The 18,498-nt window shown below is 46.6% G+C and overlaps 1 protein-coding gene across 4 annotated transcripts in view; it reads right to left on the bottom strand.

Moving 5' to 3' along the window:
- Positions 1-18,498, bottom strand: part of HYDIN (HYDIN axonemal central pair apparatus protein) — a 138,071-nt gene that overhangs the window by 20,337 nt on the left and 99,236 nt on the right. For all 4 annotated transcript variants that reach the window (XM_082232582.1, XM_082232585.1, XM_082232583.1 and 1 more), the window contains 17 exons: positions 17,138-17,237; positions 15,839-15,938; positions 14,619-14,787; positions 13,353-13,591; positions 12,635-12,755; positions 11,047-11,251; positions 10,561-10,796; positions 8,423-8,574; positions 8,135-8,324; positions 6,983-7,094; positions 6,469-6,720; positions 4,534-4,676; positions 3,908-4,126; positions 2,868-3,028; positions 2,465-2,589; positions 1,263-1,488; positions 281-493 (listed from right to left, as the gene is read on the bottom strand). In XM_082232582.1, the coding sequence (XP_082088708.1) occupies positions 281-493; positions 1,263-1,488; positions 2,465-2,589; positions 2,868-3,028; positions 3,908-4,126; positions 4,534-4,676; positions 6,469-6,720; positions 6,983-7,094; positions 8,135-8,324; positions 8,423-8,574; positions 10,561-10,796; positions 11,047-11,251; positions 12,635-12,755; positions 13,353-13,591; positions 14,619-14,787; positions 15,839-15,938; positions 17,138-17,237 (2,963 nt within the window). The remainder of the gene's footprint in view (positions 1-280; positions 494-1,262; positions 1,489-2,464; positions 2,590-2,867; positions 3,029-3,907; positions 4,127-4,533; positions 4,677-6,468; positions 6,721-6,982; positions 7,095-8,134; positions 8,325-8,422; positions 8,575-10,560; positions 10,797-11,046; positions 11,252-12,634; positions 12,756-13,352; positions 13,592-14,618; positions 14,788-15,838; positions 15,939-17,137; positions 17,238-18,498) is intronic.

Here is an 18,498-nt window from a genome sequence, read left to right as displayed (position 1 = left end):
GATGTTAGCAAATGCTTCCAGGGTAGCTGCTTCAGACCCTCTCCAGAGTCATGACTGGCACTGGTGTGCCACGCAGGAAGGAGAAATAGCAAAAACACAGCCGTGGAATAAACTGCTGCTGCACCAGCAGCCCCACCATCCTGGGCTTGCAACACTGCCAAAGGGAAAGCAGCTCTTTCGGCTGAAAGCCCAAGTCCAAGGGATGTTCCCAGTCACTGCTTAGAACACCTATGAGTGTTTGAATGAAGCAGTCAATGCAAAGAACTGACTGGATACTCACCGGGTGTTCCTGACATACACTCCTATAGAGGTAAATTCAATCACTTTGGTGTTGGCATCCAGGCTCATTCCACCAGGCCCTCGCAAGTCTTGGTTGCGTCTGTGCGCAGTGATGTAATTGGAATCTTCCAGCTCAAAATGACAGTAGGGCAGGAGGCTCTTCGCCTTCACAGCCACAACTGGGCCTTCCTCATCAGGCTTCAGGTTAGAAATACTGAAAGGAAAAAGGCCCAGGTTGACAGGGAATATGAAAATTAATTTCTGGGACTCCCTACCTCACACATGGCATGTGATCCATCTTTTCCCCACAAGGAAACTCTCTTGCTGTTTTTCTGCCTCTTTGGCAGTGATTACCACCCTTTCTGGACTAACAAATCCCCATTTTACTCAGTTTCTCACCAAGCATTATGCAGTCAATGCACATTTGCATCTGCTGGCATTCCAAGGCATGAGCAAAAGCTTCACCCGCATTTTGTCCCACTGAGCAGATATATACATACTATTCAGATAAGTTCAGCATTTGACTGGTGTAGGCCTCCACTGCATAAGGCTCAACTACTTGTGGCACTGTTGGGGAGAGTCAAAACTCTGTTGTTGGAGGCCTTTCCCCCCTATTTATGGGAACACTTGAGCTGCCAACATCCCAAGTCCATCAAAATGGCGCAATGAAGCAAGGGGAAACCTGTGTTGCTGCCTCTGCACTGCTCCTTCTCCCCTGGATTCAGAGAGACAGTGTTGATGCCAGAAAGATAGTGACTATAATTTCTGTGCAGTCATACAGAACAAAGTTCAGAGCCTTCTAAACCTAGGTAATAGCCATTTTGTTAGGAAGTCACAGACCATGCTGCCTGCCTCCCACCAAACACCACAGCAGCTGTGTAAGGAAGCTCTCAAGGTGAGAGCAAGATGTAACAACATCTGCAGGGTCGGGAAGATTTGCTCTCTCGGGACTTGTGGATGGCATTTGTGGGAAGTCTCCTTACCTGCAGAGTAGGCGGCCCTCAAACTCTCCCACTTCCTGAGGACAGAATTTCACCTGGAGGGTCTGGGAGCTCTTAGGAAGGATGGTACCACAGTTGGGCTCCATGAAGAAGGGGGCTCCAGTGGCTGCTGGGGACACGTAGGAAGAAAGGCTGTCCACCATACTCTCAAAATGACTGAACCGTCGGCTGGACCCGGTCTTGATGGAAGCAACAGATGGAACTTCAGCTGAGTTGAAGGAAGAATTTGCTGAGACAACTGCTTCTCCTCAATGCATTATTCAAAGCAGCATTTTGTGACCTTCCATTTATTTTCCACATCTGGACGTTATGGCTTGTTATGAACTCATCTACCAGGGCAAACATCTCTGGGACTTGGTGTGCAAGTTTGCCCTGGCCAGTGTCCTTCATGCTCCAGAGAATGTGATGGGGAAGAGGTGATGGCAACAGCAAGCACTTGAGACATAGAGCAAAAATGCCACGTTTAGGGTTGGCCTGGAAGCTGCAGCTTGCACAGAAGGCAGTGAAATGGCACTACTGAGTGGAGTGGTCGACTGTGAGCAAGAAGCACCACTTTTAAAAGAACTGTGCTGCCTGTGTGTTTGCTTCTGGGCCAAGTCCTTAGCAAGCTTGGCCTAGGTTATGTGGAGGAAAGCCTTCTTCCAGATAGACCTATCTCTCTGCTTAGATATTCAAATGAAGTTGCATTGCAGCTGAGATCCATATTGTGATAGCTGGGGAGGGGTGGTGTGCTGCTTTTCTGTTGTGATGCTGTTGTAAAAATTGTCTTGCTTAATCTGGATGCATTTATTGCATTTTAATGTTGTAGTGAAGTTAGGAAAGACTTTACTACAAATGTGCTGCTTTTTTTTTAATAGAAAATGTATTTATATGCTTGTGAACTGCCAAAGAAATGTTTTAAATAAGCATACAGACAAGCTAAAAGTTCCCCATTAACTCTCTAGAAAGCATCCCCTTGCAAGTAACTCCCTTCTGGCTGATGCAGCTACTGTTGTACCTGTTGCAACCTGCCTTGAACGTCCCAGGCAAATATATGAACAGTCTTGAAAGATCCAAAAAGATGAGAGGAAAGGGCCAACAGGCAGGGGTGTGTGATGTTCCACAAGCTAGAAGGGAAGGATCTGAGGATGTTCTCAAGGCACCTGAGAAGTGGTGGAGAGCCTGAGAAGCCCACTAAGGCTTACCTATTGCACCTTCTGGGCTGGCTGCCAAAGCCTCAGTAGCAAAGTTGACCGCCCTCCCGGTCTCCTCCATGACCACATTCCAGGTGTATTCTAGCTGCACGTTCCCTGTATTAGACAGCTCCACACTGGTAGAACAAGAGGGCAGAGAGAAAAGGAGGAAATTGGGAGGTCTGGCTCAGAACAAAGGAAATAGAGGAGTCACTGTGCTCTGGTCACATATACTCAATCCTCTTCATCACTAAGTTTGGGGAAAACAAGGTGGCCTGAAGCATGAATCAGCCATGGGAATGCAGGTATATGTGTCCAGCACACTGTAAGGTAGGGGAAGCTGGACTCCACAAAAGGGGGGGGCACAAAAATAGAAGGCAGCCTCTGAACAAGATTCTGCATATTTGTTACTCACTCGTACACCCTTGTCTGGAACAGCAAAGTGTCCTTGAAGTTCACTGTCTCCACTTCCATTTTGTATTGTGCGTAGTCCACAGTGGCACTCACCCAGAGCTCCAGTTCTCGGCCACTGTCTTCCACAGTCGTGTGAGCAGGTTCTGGATCTGTCTCAATCACCTACACCAACAGCAGAACAATAGGAAGCAGCCACAATAGGAAGCAACCAAAAGGTGGCTCGTTTCCAACCTTAAGAACTTAAGAACAGCTCTTCAGGATCAGGTCAGTTGCACATCTAACCCCGCCACCTGTTCTCACAGTGGTCAATAGGAAGCCTGCAAGCAGAAACCAAGTGCCACAGCACTCTCCCCCTCCTGTGGTTTCCAGTAACTGGTATTTAGGGGCATTACTACCGCCGGCAAGTGGATGGAGGCACAAGGAGAGGCCACTTTGCCAGTGAGATTCAGCAAAGGAAACACTGCGATGGGTGTCCCCATTAGAAGCGATGAGTGTGAAAAGGATAAATATGAGTAAAAATTGGGTTACATATGAAAAATTAATACAAAAGGAAGTAAGTAAATAGAAAATGAAACCTTATGAAGAAGTTAAAGTAAACAAATTAGGACAACGTCACAGGTCAGGTGATAAGGAAGTAACTCATTCCAAGTAATATGTAAATCCCAAAAGGACAGGCTTCATTTTCATCACCCATTAGATCTGGGAAGAAAATAGCATTTGTTTCCTTTGACATCTCCAGATGAGAGTGTAGCTTCTGAACCCAGAGCCCAACAAGTACCAGGTGAGGTTCATATCTGGCAAGGCAGCAAGCAGAAGAATAAAACAGCAGAGAAACCTCCTGAACAGCAAAAGGCTACAACAGGTCATGTGACAAATCCTGAGCTGTGCAACCTGTGCAACATACAGCAACCCCCCTGTTTCAATTTGTCTTGGACCTAGAATCCTCATTCCCTTGATGCAGAATTCAGCCTTGTTCAATTCAGCTCCATCAGTGCCTGCATGAGACCTCTCTGAGCACCTCTTCACTCCCTTGTTTCTTACCTTCTTCTTAGTTGGGCGTGTTGTCGTGATACTTTTTGAGATGTCCACCCATTTGACAGTGTGGAGGCGATCGTCCCAATCAGGCACTTGGTCAGCTGGCAACTGAAAGGCAATCTTGGTCACCTTGCACTTGATGGCCTGTTCTTTCAGTGTGACGGGGAGGCTAGATTTCAAGGTTACTGTGATGTTTTTGGTGCACCCGCTGTGGAGGTGGCCAACCTAGGGGAGGGGTGTGGAGAACCAGAGAGTCAGATGTTGGCAAGATAACCAAGGAGAAATAGCAGGATCATAAAAGACCTGCATTGATCACTGGACAGCCCTGAAAGTAAACTGAGTGCACGCTGATGGTGACCTGCACTTTTCTCCTTAGGGATTAATTCAGCACTGGTGAGAAGCACAATGGCAACTTCAGGCTGCAGCCTCCCCTGTATGATCTTCAACATACTGAAACATATTTTCATTCCAGTTGGGACTACATGTGGCAATTCCACACTAAACAATTGTGGAAGCCTGCCCCCACCTTTGGTAACAATGGAGCCTGCAAGAGATAAGTGGGGTGCAAAGCCTTGGGCCTTTGGGAGCTTTGGCAGCAAAGGAGAATTGAGGACAGGGGTGCCTCCACCTACCTGTGGGGAGAAGTGAAGTGGACCCGAAGTCGGCCATTCAAATCTCATCACATCTGACTTGCTGTGGTTGGTTATGGTACATGATGCCTGATAGGACCTGCCAATGTGACAGTCCCCAAACTGGACGCAATCTATTCGGGGAGCTGTGGGGAAAGAGGCCAGGTGTTCTGAACAAGGGCAGCTTTTGTTGCCTCCCAGTGATAAAGACATTGTCACAAGGCGTAGCGTCTTACTTCCCACTTGCCTTCTTGAACCTTGAAGCCCCTTTGCCCATTAGCTCAATTCAAATGCCACACTCAACCATGGTATGCACTGAACGTTAAGAACCCACATCATGGTTTGAATGTCCATATGCATAGCTGCCAAACTACAGTTTGGAGCCGCTTGCCTGCTTGCCTGCTTTTGTTTTCCATCTGCTTAGAACTCAGGTTTCTAAGTTCACAAGTTTGCTTCCATCTCCTCAGTGCATCACCAACCTTTCAAAGTGATCTGCTGGGGGAGAAGGGGCTCAGGATCTGGCCCACCATGGGATACTACTAAAAAAAAGCTGCCTATGTTTTGTTTTTTAACAATGTAGTAATACGTATGAAGAAGTATTGCTGCAAATAGATATAAATCTACTTTCTTTATCTTAGGAAATATAGAAATCAACTTCTGTAGCAAAGGTGTCAATGAATTTAAAATTGTGTCTTATACTACAAAATATAATATTTAGAATTTATTGGACTCTAATGTTTGTATAGAAAGGGACTATCTATGACAACCTGTTGTAGATGTAATAATGCTTCTTTGAAAAGTATGTTTATGCAATGTCCAATGCTTATGAATTTTGGAAGAAAGTGCTAGAGTGTATAAATATTACTTTGGGGGGAAAGCTAGTATTGTCAGAGGACGGTATTATTTTAATATCTACCTACTATATTTGACAACTGGTTAGCATAAATGGATTATTTTCACCTTCACTACGGCACTAAGACTGATATTGATCCACTGGAACCCAGTGGCGGAGCTTCATGCTCCGGCACCGGGGGGCGGACAGCAGGCAGGGGCGTGGTATGCCGCCTGTGGGGACGTGGCGCCCAGCATGGGGGGGGGGGGTTAGCTGCGATGGCACCCCACCGGGATCATGCTGCTGGGGGTGGTGCGCTTGCCCCGCACTCCTCTTCCTCCGCCACTGCTGGAACCACAAATCTATGCCCCCCTTTAATCAATGGATAGAATATATGACAACCCTTGCAACATAGAAACAAATAGCTTATAGACATAGACTGTTTATGGATCACTATTATGACATTTGGAAGCCATTTATAAAAATATAGTAGATTATAAATAATCGTGTATGTATTAGAATATTAATTTCATTTATATGCTTTTGTATTAGATAAGTATGTATGTCATTATAGTGAGTTTCCCCCCTTTTATGCACCATTTGTTTCATTTTTCTTGTTTTCCACTTTATTTTGTTTAATTGAAATATTTTCAATAAAAATGAATAATATTATAGCCTTCATATCATGAATGTTTACCACATTTGTTGGGTCTACTTATGCATCAGATGTGAATACAGTTACTAGTTTTTATTCTGTAATAGAATTATATTCTTGAGACATAAAAAAAATAAAGTTGGCCTCAAGAGCTGTCCATGCAAGAAGAATTATTGTTTGTCTTATTATCCCAGCATAGAATCTTCAAGTTCTGGGTAAGATTTTGCTCTGAGGAAATCCATTGCCTCAATTAACTGTTAGTCTGTGATCAGCTAGGTATGGCCAGCACATTTTGGGAGGATCCCTAAACAAGGCAACATTTGCCACACCTTTGATTGATAATTTGTTTTGTTAAAATGGTTTAATAAATAAATATATATATATATAAATTTGTCACACATTGCTAGCGGTCCAACTCCCAGTTCACTGAAGCACCTCCCCTTTCTCTCACCCTCGGCTGTGTTCTCTTCCAGATGTCTTTCAGAACCAGTCTCTGTAATCAAGCTGTGGATGTTGTCCAGCACGACATCATCCTGGTAGCCCTCACCCACCATTTGGATGCTGGTCTCCTCGTACTGATTATCCACAATAGAGAGGTGGATCCGTCCTTCAATGCGCTGGGCCAAGGTGGGTTGGAAAACCACATCAAACTCAGCGGACTCTCCATTGTGCAGGATAAGAGAGGCTGTGTGAGGTTTCCTGACTAGGAAAGGACAAAGGAAATAGGAGACCAAAATATCAGAATTCCTCCTCCACAAGGCCCAGAGATCTCGGGGAGAAAGAAAAGGCCCTTCCTTTGCTTTTTGTTTACGAGACCTTCAGCTGCACCTCTGCAGACATTTTGTTCAGGCAGCCGTCTCAGTGCTCTGGGCAAGGGGCTAAAAGGAAGCCAGCGCCACAGGGAGCCCACCCACGTTTCCACAGCTACTGCGCCCTTGTCATGGTAGCAGGTATGTGTCATTTACCTCCCTCGCTGGGTTCATTCTCCTCATTCTGAGAAGTCATATAAATGCACTTGGTAGTGGGTCTGTGTTTCAAAGTGAAAGCACAATTTTCATCTGAGATGTTGAGAAACAGCTGGGGAAAGGGACAAAACAAGAAAAGCAACACAGCCATGAGTCCTGGGAGACCATTTAGATCCAGACAGCACCTTGGAATACTATCAAATAGGCAGAACTTTGCCTGATAGCTTTTTCTGTAAATTCTTAACATCCAGATGTTTAAGGTAACCAATTCAGCCTATGCTGCTATGAAACCATTTAATTCATTAAACTACAGATAGGAAACTGCTGACCTCAGGGCCAGATCTTGTTCCCAGGATATTTAAGTCAATCCTGCACCGCCCTCTCCCCCTTGGCTCTGGCATGGTAGCTTTAGTGTCCTGGCAGACACTCATGAAAGCCTCCTGGAGGCAGCTTTTGAGCCCTTTGAAGAAGGAACCCTGGGTAGCTTGAAAAACACATGGAAGAAGAATGCAGCTGGGAAAAAGTGGAGAGCTACTTGGACAACAGTGGAGGGGAGGCACCCGGGGAGGGACACCATCCACCCATTCTCCTGGGCAGCCTCACTCAGCAGCACACCCCAGTGGCAGCAATGGTGGCCAAGAGTTGCTTCCTCAAGGGCTAGCCCTCAGATGGGATGTGTGGCAGAGTGGAAAAAAGAACAAGAAATAAGAACAGGAGGGTTGGGTGATGGCAGCGGAACCACTCCCCCCCCCTCTCATATATGGTCCCAAAGATCTAAGAAGCACCAGATCAAAGCAGGGCATTTAGAGTGGCTGTCCCTGTGATTGGGGTGGTGGGAAGAAAGTGAAAAGCTCTCCCTGCATGTATATAAAAAAGCCCATGGGTTCCCCTTCCATGCTGACTTTTAAATGCCTGCCGAAAACCTTCCTATTTCCCCAGGTGTATGCAGGCAATACATTCTTCCACAATGGTTAACTGATGCCTCTTTTTCACTTTTCATATGGTTTTTCATTTTTTGTTTTGTTTTATTGCTGTAAACCGCTTTAATATATTTTAACAACATATGTATTACTTATTTATTTAGAAAAAATATTTGTAAGTGCACCTTATGGACCACATAAGAGCAACATTGCCATGCCCAAAGCTGCCTACCTGGACTAGGATGCTGCCACAGTTCTTAAAGACCAGAGGAAGGATCTCTGTATGGCCCAACAGGAGCCTCCTGAAGAGTAGGAGTGGGTTCCCTTTCTTATTGCGGAGCACAGGGCGCATGATGGTGACCTGAGGGAGGTTGCCATCGCCAGTGACCTCAAAGGATAAATTCCTTGACTTTGCAACCACACTGAAAGTAAGAGACAAGGGAACACATTGCCCTTGGGTGCATGTCTAGAAGATGGCCCAAAGGAGCCACCACCTTTCCATCAGCCATGACTGGGATACCTGGGCGGTGCATCAACAGCAGCCTCAAAAATGCACTGGTAGTTTTGCATGCTCTGCGGTGAGAAGGTCAGGCTTGTGAAGGCATGTGAACGGCTGGCAATGCACATCCGCACTGGTTGGAGCTCAAAGATGTCACTGATCCGGAAACTGGACTGTGGAAACATCATACAGCTGGTGAAGCTTCAAAAACCACTCACAGAAAGCCCCCTCCCTGAATAAGAGGATGTGGAGAATGACAGGACACTTCCTGGACTAATAATAATAATAATAATAATAATAATAATAATAATAATATTATTTATACCAGGGGTCTGCAACCTTTAAGACAGAAAGAGCCACTTGGACCCGTTTCCGAAGGGAAAAGAACCTGGGAGCCACAAAACCATTGCGACATTTAAAACAAATATATCTTCGGAGCCGCGATCTGACAGCGGGCGGGAAGGTGACGTCAGGACGGTGCGTGACTAATGCACGCACCGCCCCCATGTGACGTCACAGCCAGTACAGCGCCCGCCACAGTGGGGAGTCTCGGGGCGCACAATGCGCCCCCTCCCCTCGCTAGTATCCGCCCCGGAGCCGCGGCAAAGGTGTAAAAGAGCCACATGCGGCTCCGGAGCCGCGGGTTACAGACCCCTGATTTATACCCTATCCATCTGGCTGGGTTTTCCCAGCCACTCTGAGCAGCTTACAACACATACAAAATTGTAAAACATTAGACATTAAACATTTCCCGAATGTCTTCTAAGAGTCAGATAGTTGTTTATTTCCTTGATATCTGATGGGAGGGCATTCTACAGGGCAGGCACCACTACCAAGAAGGCCCTCTGTCTGGTTCCTTGTAACCTCACTGCCAGATGTCCCTCGGAGCTGGATCTCAGTGTCTGGGATGAATGATGGAGGTGAAGACACTCTTTCAGGTACACTGGGCTAAGACCATTTACGGCTTTAAAGGTAAGCACAAACACTTTGAATTGTGCTCAGAAACATACCAGGAGCCAATGTAGGTCTTTCAGGACCAGTGTTATATGGTCCTGGCGGCCACTACCAGTCTAGCTGTGGCATTATGGACTGGCAGTTAGCCTGCTTCCTTCCAAGCTGCCGCCAGCTCTGCCAATGCAGCAAATGCTGCCACGACTGATTTATCAATGGACCCAGTTTGCTATGATAGGGGCAAACATCCCTGTATTTCTTCCCTGTATTTCTATAACAAGCTTCCACATGAAATTCCTAGACCATTAATTTTATTCTGTTTCAGCTATGTACATGGTGATTTATTGGGTTAAATAGAGATGGGCAAACTTTTTGCTTACCCCTGAGGACCATATGCAACCACAAGAGCGCATGATGGTGGGCATGGCCATTCATTCCTATGTACACTCTTGCAGGGAGAATATAGATGGGGAAAGCGAATCCTCCCCATACTCCAGTCTTCCCATCGCAGTCATGTAACTTACATGCCCTAGCCAACCCTTGCAGGGAACTGGCTACAGGAAGCACAAGGAAGGGAATCTGTTTTGTGGTAGGCAGTCAGGCAGGGGGAAATAAAAACATGGTACAGTGGTGCCCCGCAAGACGAAATTAATTCGTTCCGCAAGTTTTGTCGTCTAGCGAATTTTTCGTCTTGCGAATCACGAAATCCCATAGGAATGCATTGAAAATCAATTAATGCGTTCCTATGGTCAAAAAAGTCCAAACAAAGCCAAATTTGGTACAACAACAGTTAATTAACTGCTCTTTAAAGTCACACATACTGTAAAGAGCAGTTCAAAAATTGAAGGGAAAATAAATTAACTTTATAAACAAAACATGTCTTTGTTTTTAGACAAAGGAAACAAAGTCGCGAGACGTTTTCATCTTGCGAAGCAAGCCCATAGGTGAAATTCGTCTTGCGAGGCAAATCGAAAACGGAAAAACCTTTCGTCTAGCGAGTTTTTTGTCTTGCGAGGCATTCGTCTTGCGAGGTACCACTGTATCAAAGCTAGCAGTGGAGGAACATTAGGAAGATTGCAAGAGAGACCCATGATGGCCACCTGGAGCCGTGTTAAATAAATACAATCTTAACTCCCAATCTAAGGGGCGGTGGCAGCAGCAGCAGCAGCTACCACACAAAACCACCACAGCACAGCAGATGCTCTCACCTTGGAAGAGATGGACTTTACGCTAAAAACCACATCACAGGGGATTCGGCCAGTGTTGCAGATCTTGAACCGGGCAACTGCCTGGTGCCCAACCAAAACGTTATTGAAGATGAACTTGTTTTCATCAGTCACAAACACACACTCGCATCCTATGGTCTTCAGAACCTGGCTGAGGTTGCTGCTGTTGCAGATTCGATGCTCCTCAAAAATTGTCCCCATGTCATCCATCACAAAACCTTGGGGAAATACAGTGAGGACAACTTAATTACAGATTGAAGTTGAGATAGGACAGAGCAACTCTTCCAAAAGTAATTATTTATCATTCCTTTCACAGGGCTTCAGGGTAAGGAGGGCTACTCCCTGGAATAATATCACAGGACAAAATAAATCCCTCCCTCCCTGCAGATGGCAGGCAAAATGAAAGAGACTCAAGAGATTAGTTCTCCTTCCAGTTGTGATGGTTCCAGAGCTGCTACTATCACCTACCTGGGACACATGATTCTGCAAGCAGACTGTACTGAATGCCACCAGGGTTGTCGTCGGGGTCTCGGTCAGTGATCTCTATGGTCATGTACTCCTCAAATTTCCCTACTGCATCTGCAATGCAGTCCACAGTGATGGTCTGATGGCCTCCCGCAGGAATGGTTCCAAATCCAGGGGAGACGGTGAATATGCCAAGGGAGAAGCGAGCCTATGGAGAGAGCCCAAGCAGGAGGCAGCCTTCACTACAGCTGCCACTGAACCAATGCAGGTAGTGCTGCACCAGCTATTTTGGGTCTGCTTACTATAGAAGCAGGTGAAAGAGACAGTTGGCAACGTAAGGAAGCTGCACTTGGCAAACCTTACACAGGTGCAGCAGTGTGCCCAATGCTGAGGATGCTGAAAGCTGAGGACCAAATCAGAGCATCCAACCCTACTTGCTCTTCCTTTCTGGAGTCCATTAATGTGGGACACCTGGGGAGGGAGAGGTTGTTCCCAAGGAATGTTGTTCTCTGCCTCCTCTCCCTGGTTTCCTTCCCTGAGCACAGCACCTGCCAAGATGGCGCACATGTGCTTGTTTAGATACTTCATTTAATTCATTCATTGGTCTCTAACAAAGCATCTCAAAGCAACTAACAAGAGTAATGTCCATACAGATGCAATTCACAAAGTTACAACATTGAAAACCAGCAAGGTATTGGAAGACTCTATATGACTCTGGGACTTAATGAACAAATTGGCAACCCACATCCAAGAGAGTCGAACAGACCAAAAAAAAAAACCCTTTCAATCAACCCGGCATAGTTTTATTACACGGGCAACATCAACAGAACATGGATATAGGCCTCCAAAAACACACAGCGACTTGTGGAATGATACCTTTTCTTAAAAACTGAAGTGACTTAAACATTAAGGTAAAGGTAAAGGTACCCCTGCCCGAACGGGCCAGTCTTGGCAGACTCTGGGGTTTGTGCGCCCATCTCACATCTATTGGCCGGGGGCCAGCGCTGTCCGGAGACACTTCCGGGTCACGTGGCCAGCGTGACAAAGCTGCATCTGGCGAGCCAGCGCAGCACACGGAACGCCGTTTACCTTCCCGCTGGTAAGCGGTACCTATTCATCTACTTGCCCCCGGGGGTGCTTTCGAACTGCTAGGTTGGCAGGCGCTGGGACTGAGCAGCGGGAGCGCACCCCGCCGCGGGGATTCGAACCGCCGACCTTTCGATCGGCAAGCCCTAGGCGCTGAGGCTTTAGCCCACAGCGCCACCCGCGTCCCGACTTAAACATTAAATGTAACTAAATAGACATTTGGTGCTTGGGGGGGACAGGCAATTGCTGAATATTGATTGTTGCTGCTTGTATAAATAAGTGAAAACAATAACATATTTGGCAATACCATTCCCACCCAACCTCCCCAAAACAGTAAGATGTCTCACATTTGCCCAATAGGAAACACTATCCCTGCATGGCCAGAAGATCTGAAGGACAAAGAATGAGGAAAGAATAGCTCCCAAGGAGCCTAGAAAGAGCACCAGCGACCCAGATGCTAGACCCAGAGCTCATGGGGATGAAGGGGAAGCAGGCCCCTGCCTACCTGCACCACCGTGGTCACATCCTTTTGCATGGATTCTGTGCGCTTGCTTTGCCTTCCCAGCTGGGCAGTCTGCCGGCCAAGGTAGACATCACTAGTGCGGGAGGACTTCTCATGAGAGGGTCTGCAAGAGAAAGTGGAAACAAAATACTTCTGGATGGGGGTGTAGACTCCAGCCACCACTCCAGAGCCTGACTTTGCTACAGTTGGGAAGAACTGAAATATGCATCTTATTGGGGATAAACTCATGAACAAACACATGTCAGAGGCTCCCAAAGTCTGAGTCACCAGCAGACAGGCACCTCCAAAAGGGCCACAAGTCCGTGGCTGGCTGGCATGGGGCCAGTGATCTCAGGCTGATGAGGAAGTGGTGAAACCAGAGGGGCAAATGACTTCATGTCGCAGCTAGACGGTGTGTGTCAGGTGATGAATGGAGGGTGAAAAGGAGAGCATGGAGTCTTCTAGGCTGGGAGGTGGGGGAACTGTAGCAAACTTTCAGGGTAGTTTCATTACACTGGAAACATGCTGCCTTATTGCAGTGGCTGGATTTTATGACACTTCTTTGGAACCTAATGAGGTTTTGAAAGGAAAAGGAAGGTTGAACATGTGGATTCTGCATGGCCACACTGGCCTTGCCTGAGAACACACTCCAAATTGCAATCAAGTTCAGAGCCCAAATCCATCCTCTCTCTCAAGAAAACATCCCCCGTTGCCTGCTCACCCTTTCCTCAGTGGGATCACCACATCTCGGATTTGCCTGCAGATGCCATACTTGAAGTCGAGGATCCCTTTGTTCTCAATGGTGAAGCTGTTGGTCTTCCGGGAATTGAGTACCACAGGCCCAAAGTTTATGAGTGATGGAGGGGTGATGCTGTATTTGGTAAACATGCAATGCACTGACACCTTGATGGGAATGGTGGCAATGATCTCTCCTCCTTCGCAGAGGTTGGGCTCAACAACCTAGACAGAGGACAAGAGATTAGGCTGGCAGAAGGATGAGCTCCAGCTTGTGTCGATAAAGCACCACAATCCAAATCCTTGCCCTGGTGACCCTCTTGTTCTTCTCTTCCCACCTGGAAGCTGCAGAGGGAGAGGTGGGAAACATGCCCCCTGTCCAGCACAGACTCTGCTGAGAGATTGGTTTTCTTTGGCTCCTCCTATCACAGAACTGTTCCAATGCATGTAGGTCATCATAAGGAATGGCAGTCAGAGACCAGCGCTCCAAGAATAAGCCACCTGGGCACAAGAGCAGACTCCCTGCCAGGAGGCACTCTTTATTCAAAGAAACTAAAACAGTGCAGGCCTAGTGATCACAGCAGTAGATCTTGCCCCAATGAGGCAATTGCAAGGACCAAAGGTCCCCACCTTCCCACCTCTCTCTCTTGCTCCTCCCCCAGTTCCTTCCCCAGCAGTCTATGCCTCCTCCATCTTGTCTCTCTTTGCTCTGCTCTGCTCTGCTCTCTTCATTTATCTACGTGTTCTGGGAGACAAGTGGCAGGGAAGCTGGTCACAGCAGGAAGGGGAGATTCCCTAGTTTCTTCAGCAGCCTGCCTTCACTCTGCCTTTTGACACCCCCCCCCTGCTTTTGCCTCTGAGTCTGGATTGCTCTCTGCCATAGCCTCTCTCTGCTCATTAAACCCTGTCACCTTTTCAGCTTCTAACACCTCCTCCTCCCAGTCTGCTCCCTCTTATCCCTTTGACCATTCATCATCCTACCACCACCAATCCCCTGGCTCTGAGCCTTCTTTCCCTGTTTTGTGTCTTTGGTAAGTAGAAAGGCTGACTGCTAAGGCAGTCTCCGCTCATATGGTGATTTCTGGAGAGACCACCTAAGCAAAGAAGGATCCTGTAACAGCAGCAGCTATGCATTGAAGGCACTGCTTAGCCACCAAGTCCATGTGCCATGTACAAACACACACATACTCAAGTATACACAGTGAAGGCATTTCAAGGCCTCTTTACTGCCAGCTCTTGCCAGCTCTCTTACATGGCACTGCAGAATAGGCTTCTCCTCAATTTTCACTTCCCTCCCAGAGCGAAAAAGTATCAGGACTGAAGTGGGACGGTCATTGGGACCCAAATTCCCTTTCTGTGGTGTGATGGTGAAGAGTGGAGTCACATTGGGCATCCCATGATCTGTGGATTCCACAACAAAGCTAGAGAACAAGGACAAAACAAAGACTCCTCAGCACTGGTCCAGAATCATGACAGACACTAAAGCTAGAGGCAGTAAGAAAATGAAGAGATACTGAAACAACTTCCCAAAAGGTTGTGGCCAGCTGTGTCCATTTTAAACTAATATAATGACCCCCAAAAGCGTGAGGTGTGCACACAATGAGCCTGTGTCAATGAGCCTGTGGGTTGAAGAGCCCATTTTTCCACGCATGCTTTTGTGCACTTTCATCTACACATGATGAATTTCAATAGAACTCTGTCTCAATGTTTTCCATCCACATTAGTGGGTGGTGCTTGATGGGATGTTGTGCTGTCTACTCCCCGCAACTGGAACTTCTCCATCCTCCCTGGGTACTGGAAACCTGAGATTCATTGTAGGCCATGCACTCAGGTATTGGTTTGCCTGTGCACAGCCATTTTAAAATTTATTTTTCAGTTACACATTTCCCAGTATATCAAATTTGCACAAAGCAGCATAAAAGAGAGAGAGTGTGCCATGTCTGACTCCATCAGCAGCCCACCAGGGATCAGCTTGCCAATGGAAGTAGAGGGGTGATAGACAACACTCAGCAAAATGTCACCACTCACACACAAAAACCCTGCCCACACAACATACTTCAGTACATCCACAGTTGCGTAACAGAGGATTTTACGTAGGAGTTTTTCCTTACTGCAGATAAGGAAAACCCAAATTAAAGTGTGGGTGGGAAGTGTGGGCTGCCACTTGGATGAAGGAATGCCACTTACTCTGCTCCTACCTCCAAAATACCTAGACCTTAAGGAAAGTCCTCGGCCAAGATATTGGAAACACAAAGAATTTACTTAAACCAAAGCCCTGAATGTAGAATGACCTGAATCTGGGTTACAATTAGGGTAAAGCCAAGCTCAATAACTAATCTCTGAAGGACTGAGGAGGAAGAGGGTGATGTTTGATGGCAGTAGTGTTTGTGCACCATCTTCAGCCCATGCTAATAAAGCCAACAGGAGACAAAGGGCACAACAGAAGGTGCCTTCAGAGTAAATGGAGCTCACCTGTACCCAATCTCATATTTTCCCTTGTTCTTCAGGGACAGCACTTGTTTAGCTTCATCCATGACTTTAATATTCCCAAGCTCCACACCACCATTTGTACCTGCAGCAACCAAAAGTCATTGTCATGAGTGGTCTGGATTTCACTGCTATTTTCCCACCCTTAGGAGTAAAAGTCACAGGCAGGACCAGGTAGATTACAACCCTTACACTGACAGCAGTTGGGGTAGCAGAGGGAAGCAGCAGCAATTGCTGTAGAGTACTAAGGAATGAGTGATTCAGGATGCCAGAGCACATCTCACAGAGGGCAGTTTCTGCCTTGAAGTTCTTTATATCTTTCCTCCAGAAGCTTTGTTATCCATGATGCAGCCAGAAGAGCAAGGCTCTTTTTTATCTGCCTTTTAAAACCAATTAAACTCCTCCTTTGAGAGCAAAGGGTGGTGCATATGTCTGGATAAAGCAGGTAAGCATAGAGAAAGGCGGAAAGAAAGATGGGGAAAAGGGATGTCCAAGCCTTCCCCCATCTGGTGCCCTCAGGTTGCTTTGGATTACAACTCCCATCATCCTTGATCACTGATGATGCTGGCTGGGGCTGTTGAAAGTTGGGGGTCCAACAACACTTGGAGTGCATTTGCAGGTAGTGGAAGGCTGCACTCCAGGCAATCATATGATGACAAGGTCCCAGGTGAGACAGGATGAATTTAGGAAAGGGTTCAAAAGCACTATTATCATGCACACATGCACACACACACACACTCCCAAAGTGACTTATCTACATTGTGTAGGAGCTCCTATACCTGCCAGGATCTGCTTCTCTGAAAGGGGAGTGCAACAAGAAGCAATAACATATGACCATGTTGAAAGAACTATCTACTGAGAAATGCCCCTTCAGTGGTGACTGCTCTCATGGTGGCTATATGTTACTCCTCAGCATGCTTCTGAACACCCCCAGCTGCTGGAAGAGCAGGGGCTGTTGTGCTTTGCCGTATTCATGGGCTTCTCAGTGGCCTTTGGTTGGCTGCTATGGGAACAGAATGCTGCACTAGATGGGCTTTTGGTCTGATCCTGCTGCAGGGCTCTTCTTACGGGTTGCATAGTTTAATTTGTAGGAAAGGGACATAGGGAAGTCCTGTCTGAGGAGGCCAGGATTTAGTTTTCTTGTCCTTTGTTTTTTTTATTAGTTTTCCAATATTGGTTCATTGTCCTTTTGGTCCTTTACTCTTGACTGGCCACTCTTACTTAGCATTCTTTCCTGTAAGCAATCAGTTCAGAATGGTTTTGGCTGGGAAGCGCTGAACCCACCTTTGGGAAAGCTGATGTCCAGGGCAACATCATAGGCTTCAGCAATGATTTGGATGTTTTCAATCTGGACAATCCCCAGAATATTTTCCACATCTGAAACCTGAAATGACAGCAAGCAACAGTCCTATTGAGCTCCCTTAGGATCACTCTTTGCTGGGTGAAATTTGTTGCCAATACAGCCATATTTTCTGGACCAGAATTCAGTGAGAATGATGCTAGACCTTGTGGTTGATATAAGAGCCTAGGAGATGTTTTTAAAAGCACAATAAATAAATCCCTCAGCCATGTCATATTCTGTCACGTTTGGTAAGCCACTGCTACCCCACGCCCAACAATGGGAACAATTCCCTGTCCCCTTTTCAGAGGGAACAAATAGTTTTGTGAAAATGGAGCAGGAGGGAAGCCACGCCTTATCCCAGCAGTAGAACATATGTGTGGTAAAGATGGGAGAGGCAGCAGTGCCCCCCACCCACACCAGCTGGCTGTAATTAAGCTCAGGTGGCCTATATGAGGAGTGGTGATGGGAAGCAGAGCTGCAGAACAAGCAGGAGTGGTCGGTTCTGCTTTATAAGCAGCAGATAATCCTGAGGAAGAAAGAGAAGAGGAGGGCTGATGAAAGGACAGAGGGAGATTTTGATGGAAGAAATCCTGCAGAAGCAAGATTAGAGAAGGCTCTAGTGATAGTTAAGATACCTCACAGATATCTCATAGAATCATAGGTTTAGAAGAGACTCTGAGGATCATCTAGTCCAGGCATGGCCAAACTTGGCCCTCCAGATGTTTGGGGACTACAACTCCCATCATCCCTAGCTAACAGGACCAGTGGTCAGGGATGATGGGAATTGTAGTTCCAAAACATCTGGAGGCCTGAGTTTGGCCGTGCCTGACTAGTCCAACCATTTGCAATGCAGGAATATGCAGCTGTCCGTTACAGGATCGAACCAGAAACCTTGGCACTGTCAGCACCACGCTCTAACCAAATGAGCTATCCAAATTTAACTCGTCTGCACAGAAGAATATGAGAGGGGGCTGAGAACCCTCTTAGGGCTTGTGGCTTGGTGAAGAGTTCCACAACTGGCTTTGCCCAGAACAAACACACACATTCTTATCTGCACACACATTCTTGTTGCCTAAACCTGCAATTATCTGGTCTCAAATAAAAGTATGACTGATACAGAAGCAATCAGAAAAAACATTATTTCCATCAATGTTTTACTACAGTTTAGGATGAAAAGTTAAATTCTGCAAGTGAGCAGAGTGTAACTTTTAAGTTGATTCTGGTCTTAGTTCAAGCCCTAGACACCAAATGATACACAGAGCTAAAGAAGTGCCCAGAGCCTGGCCAATATTTTATGCTGCTT

This window comes from Podarcis vaucheri, assembly GCF_965113315.1.
Source record: "Podarcis vaucheri genome assembly, chromosome: 7".
NCBI lineage: Eukaryota > Metazoa > Chordata > Lepidosauria > Squamata > Lacertidae > Podarcis > Podarcis vaucheri.
This window is presented reverse-complemented; position numbering and strand designations above follow the sequence as displayed.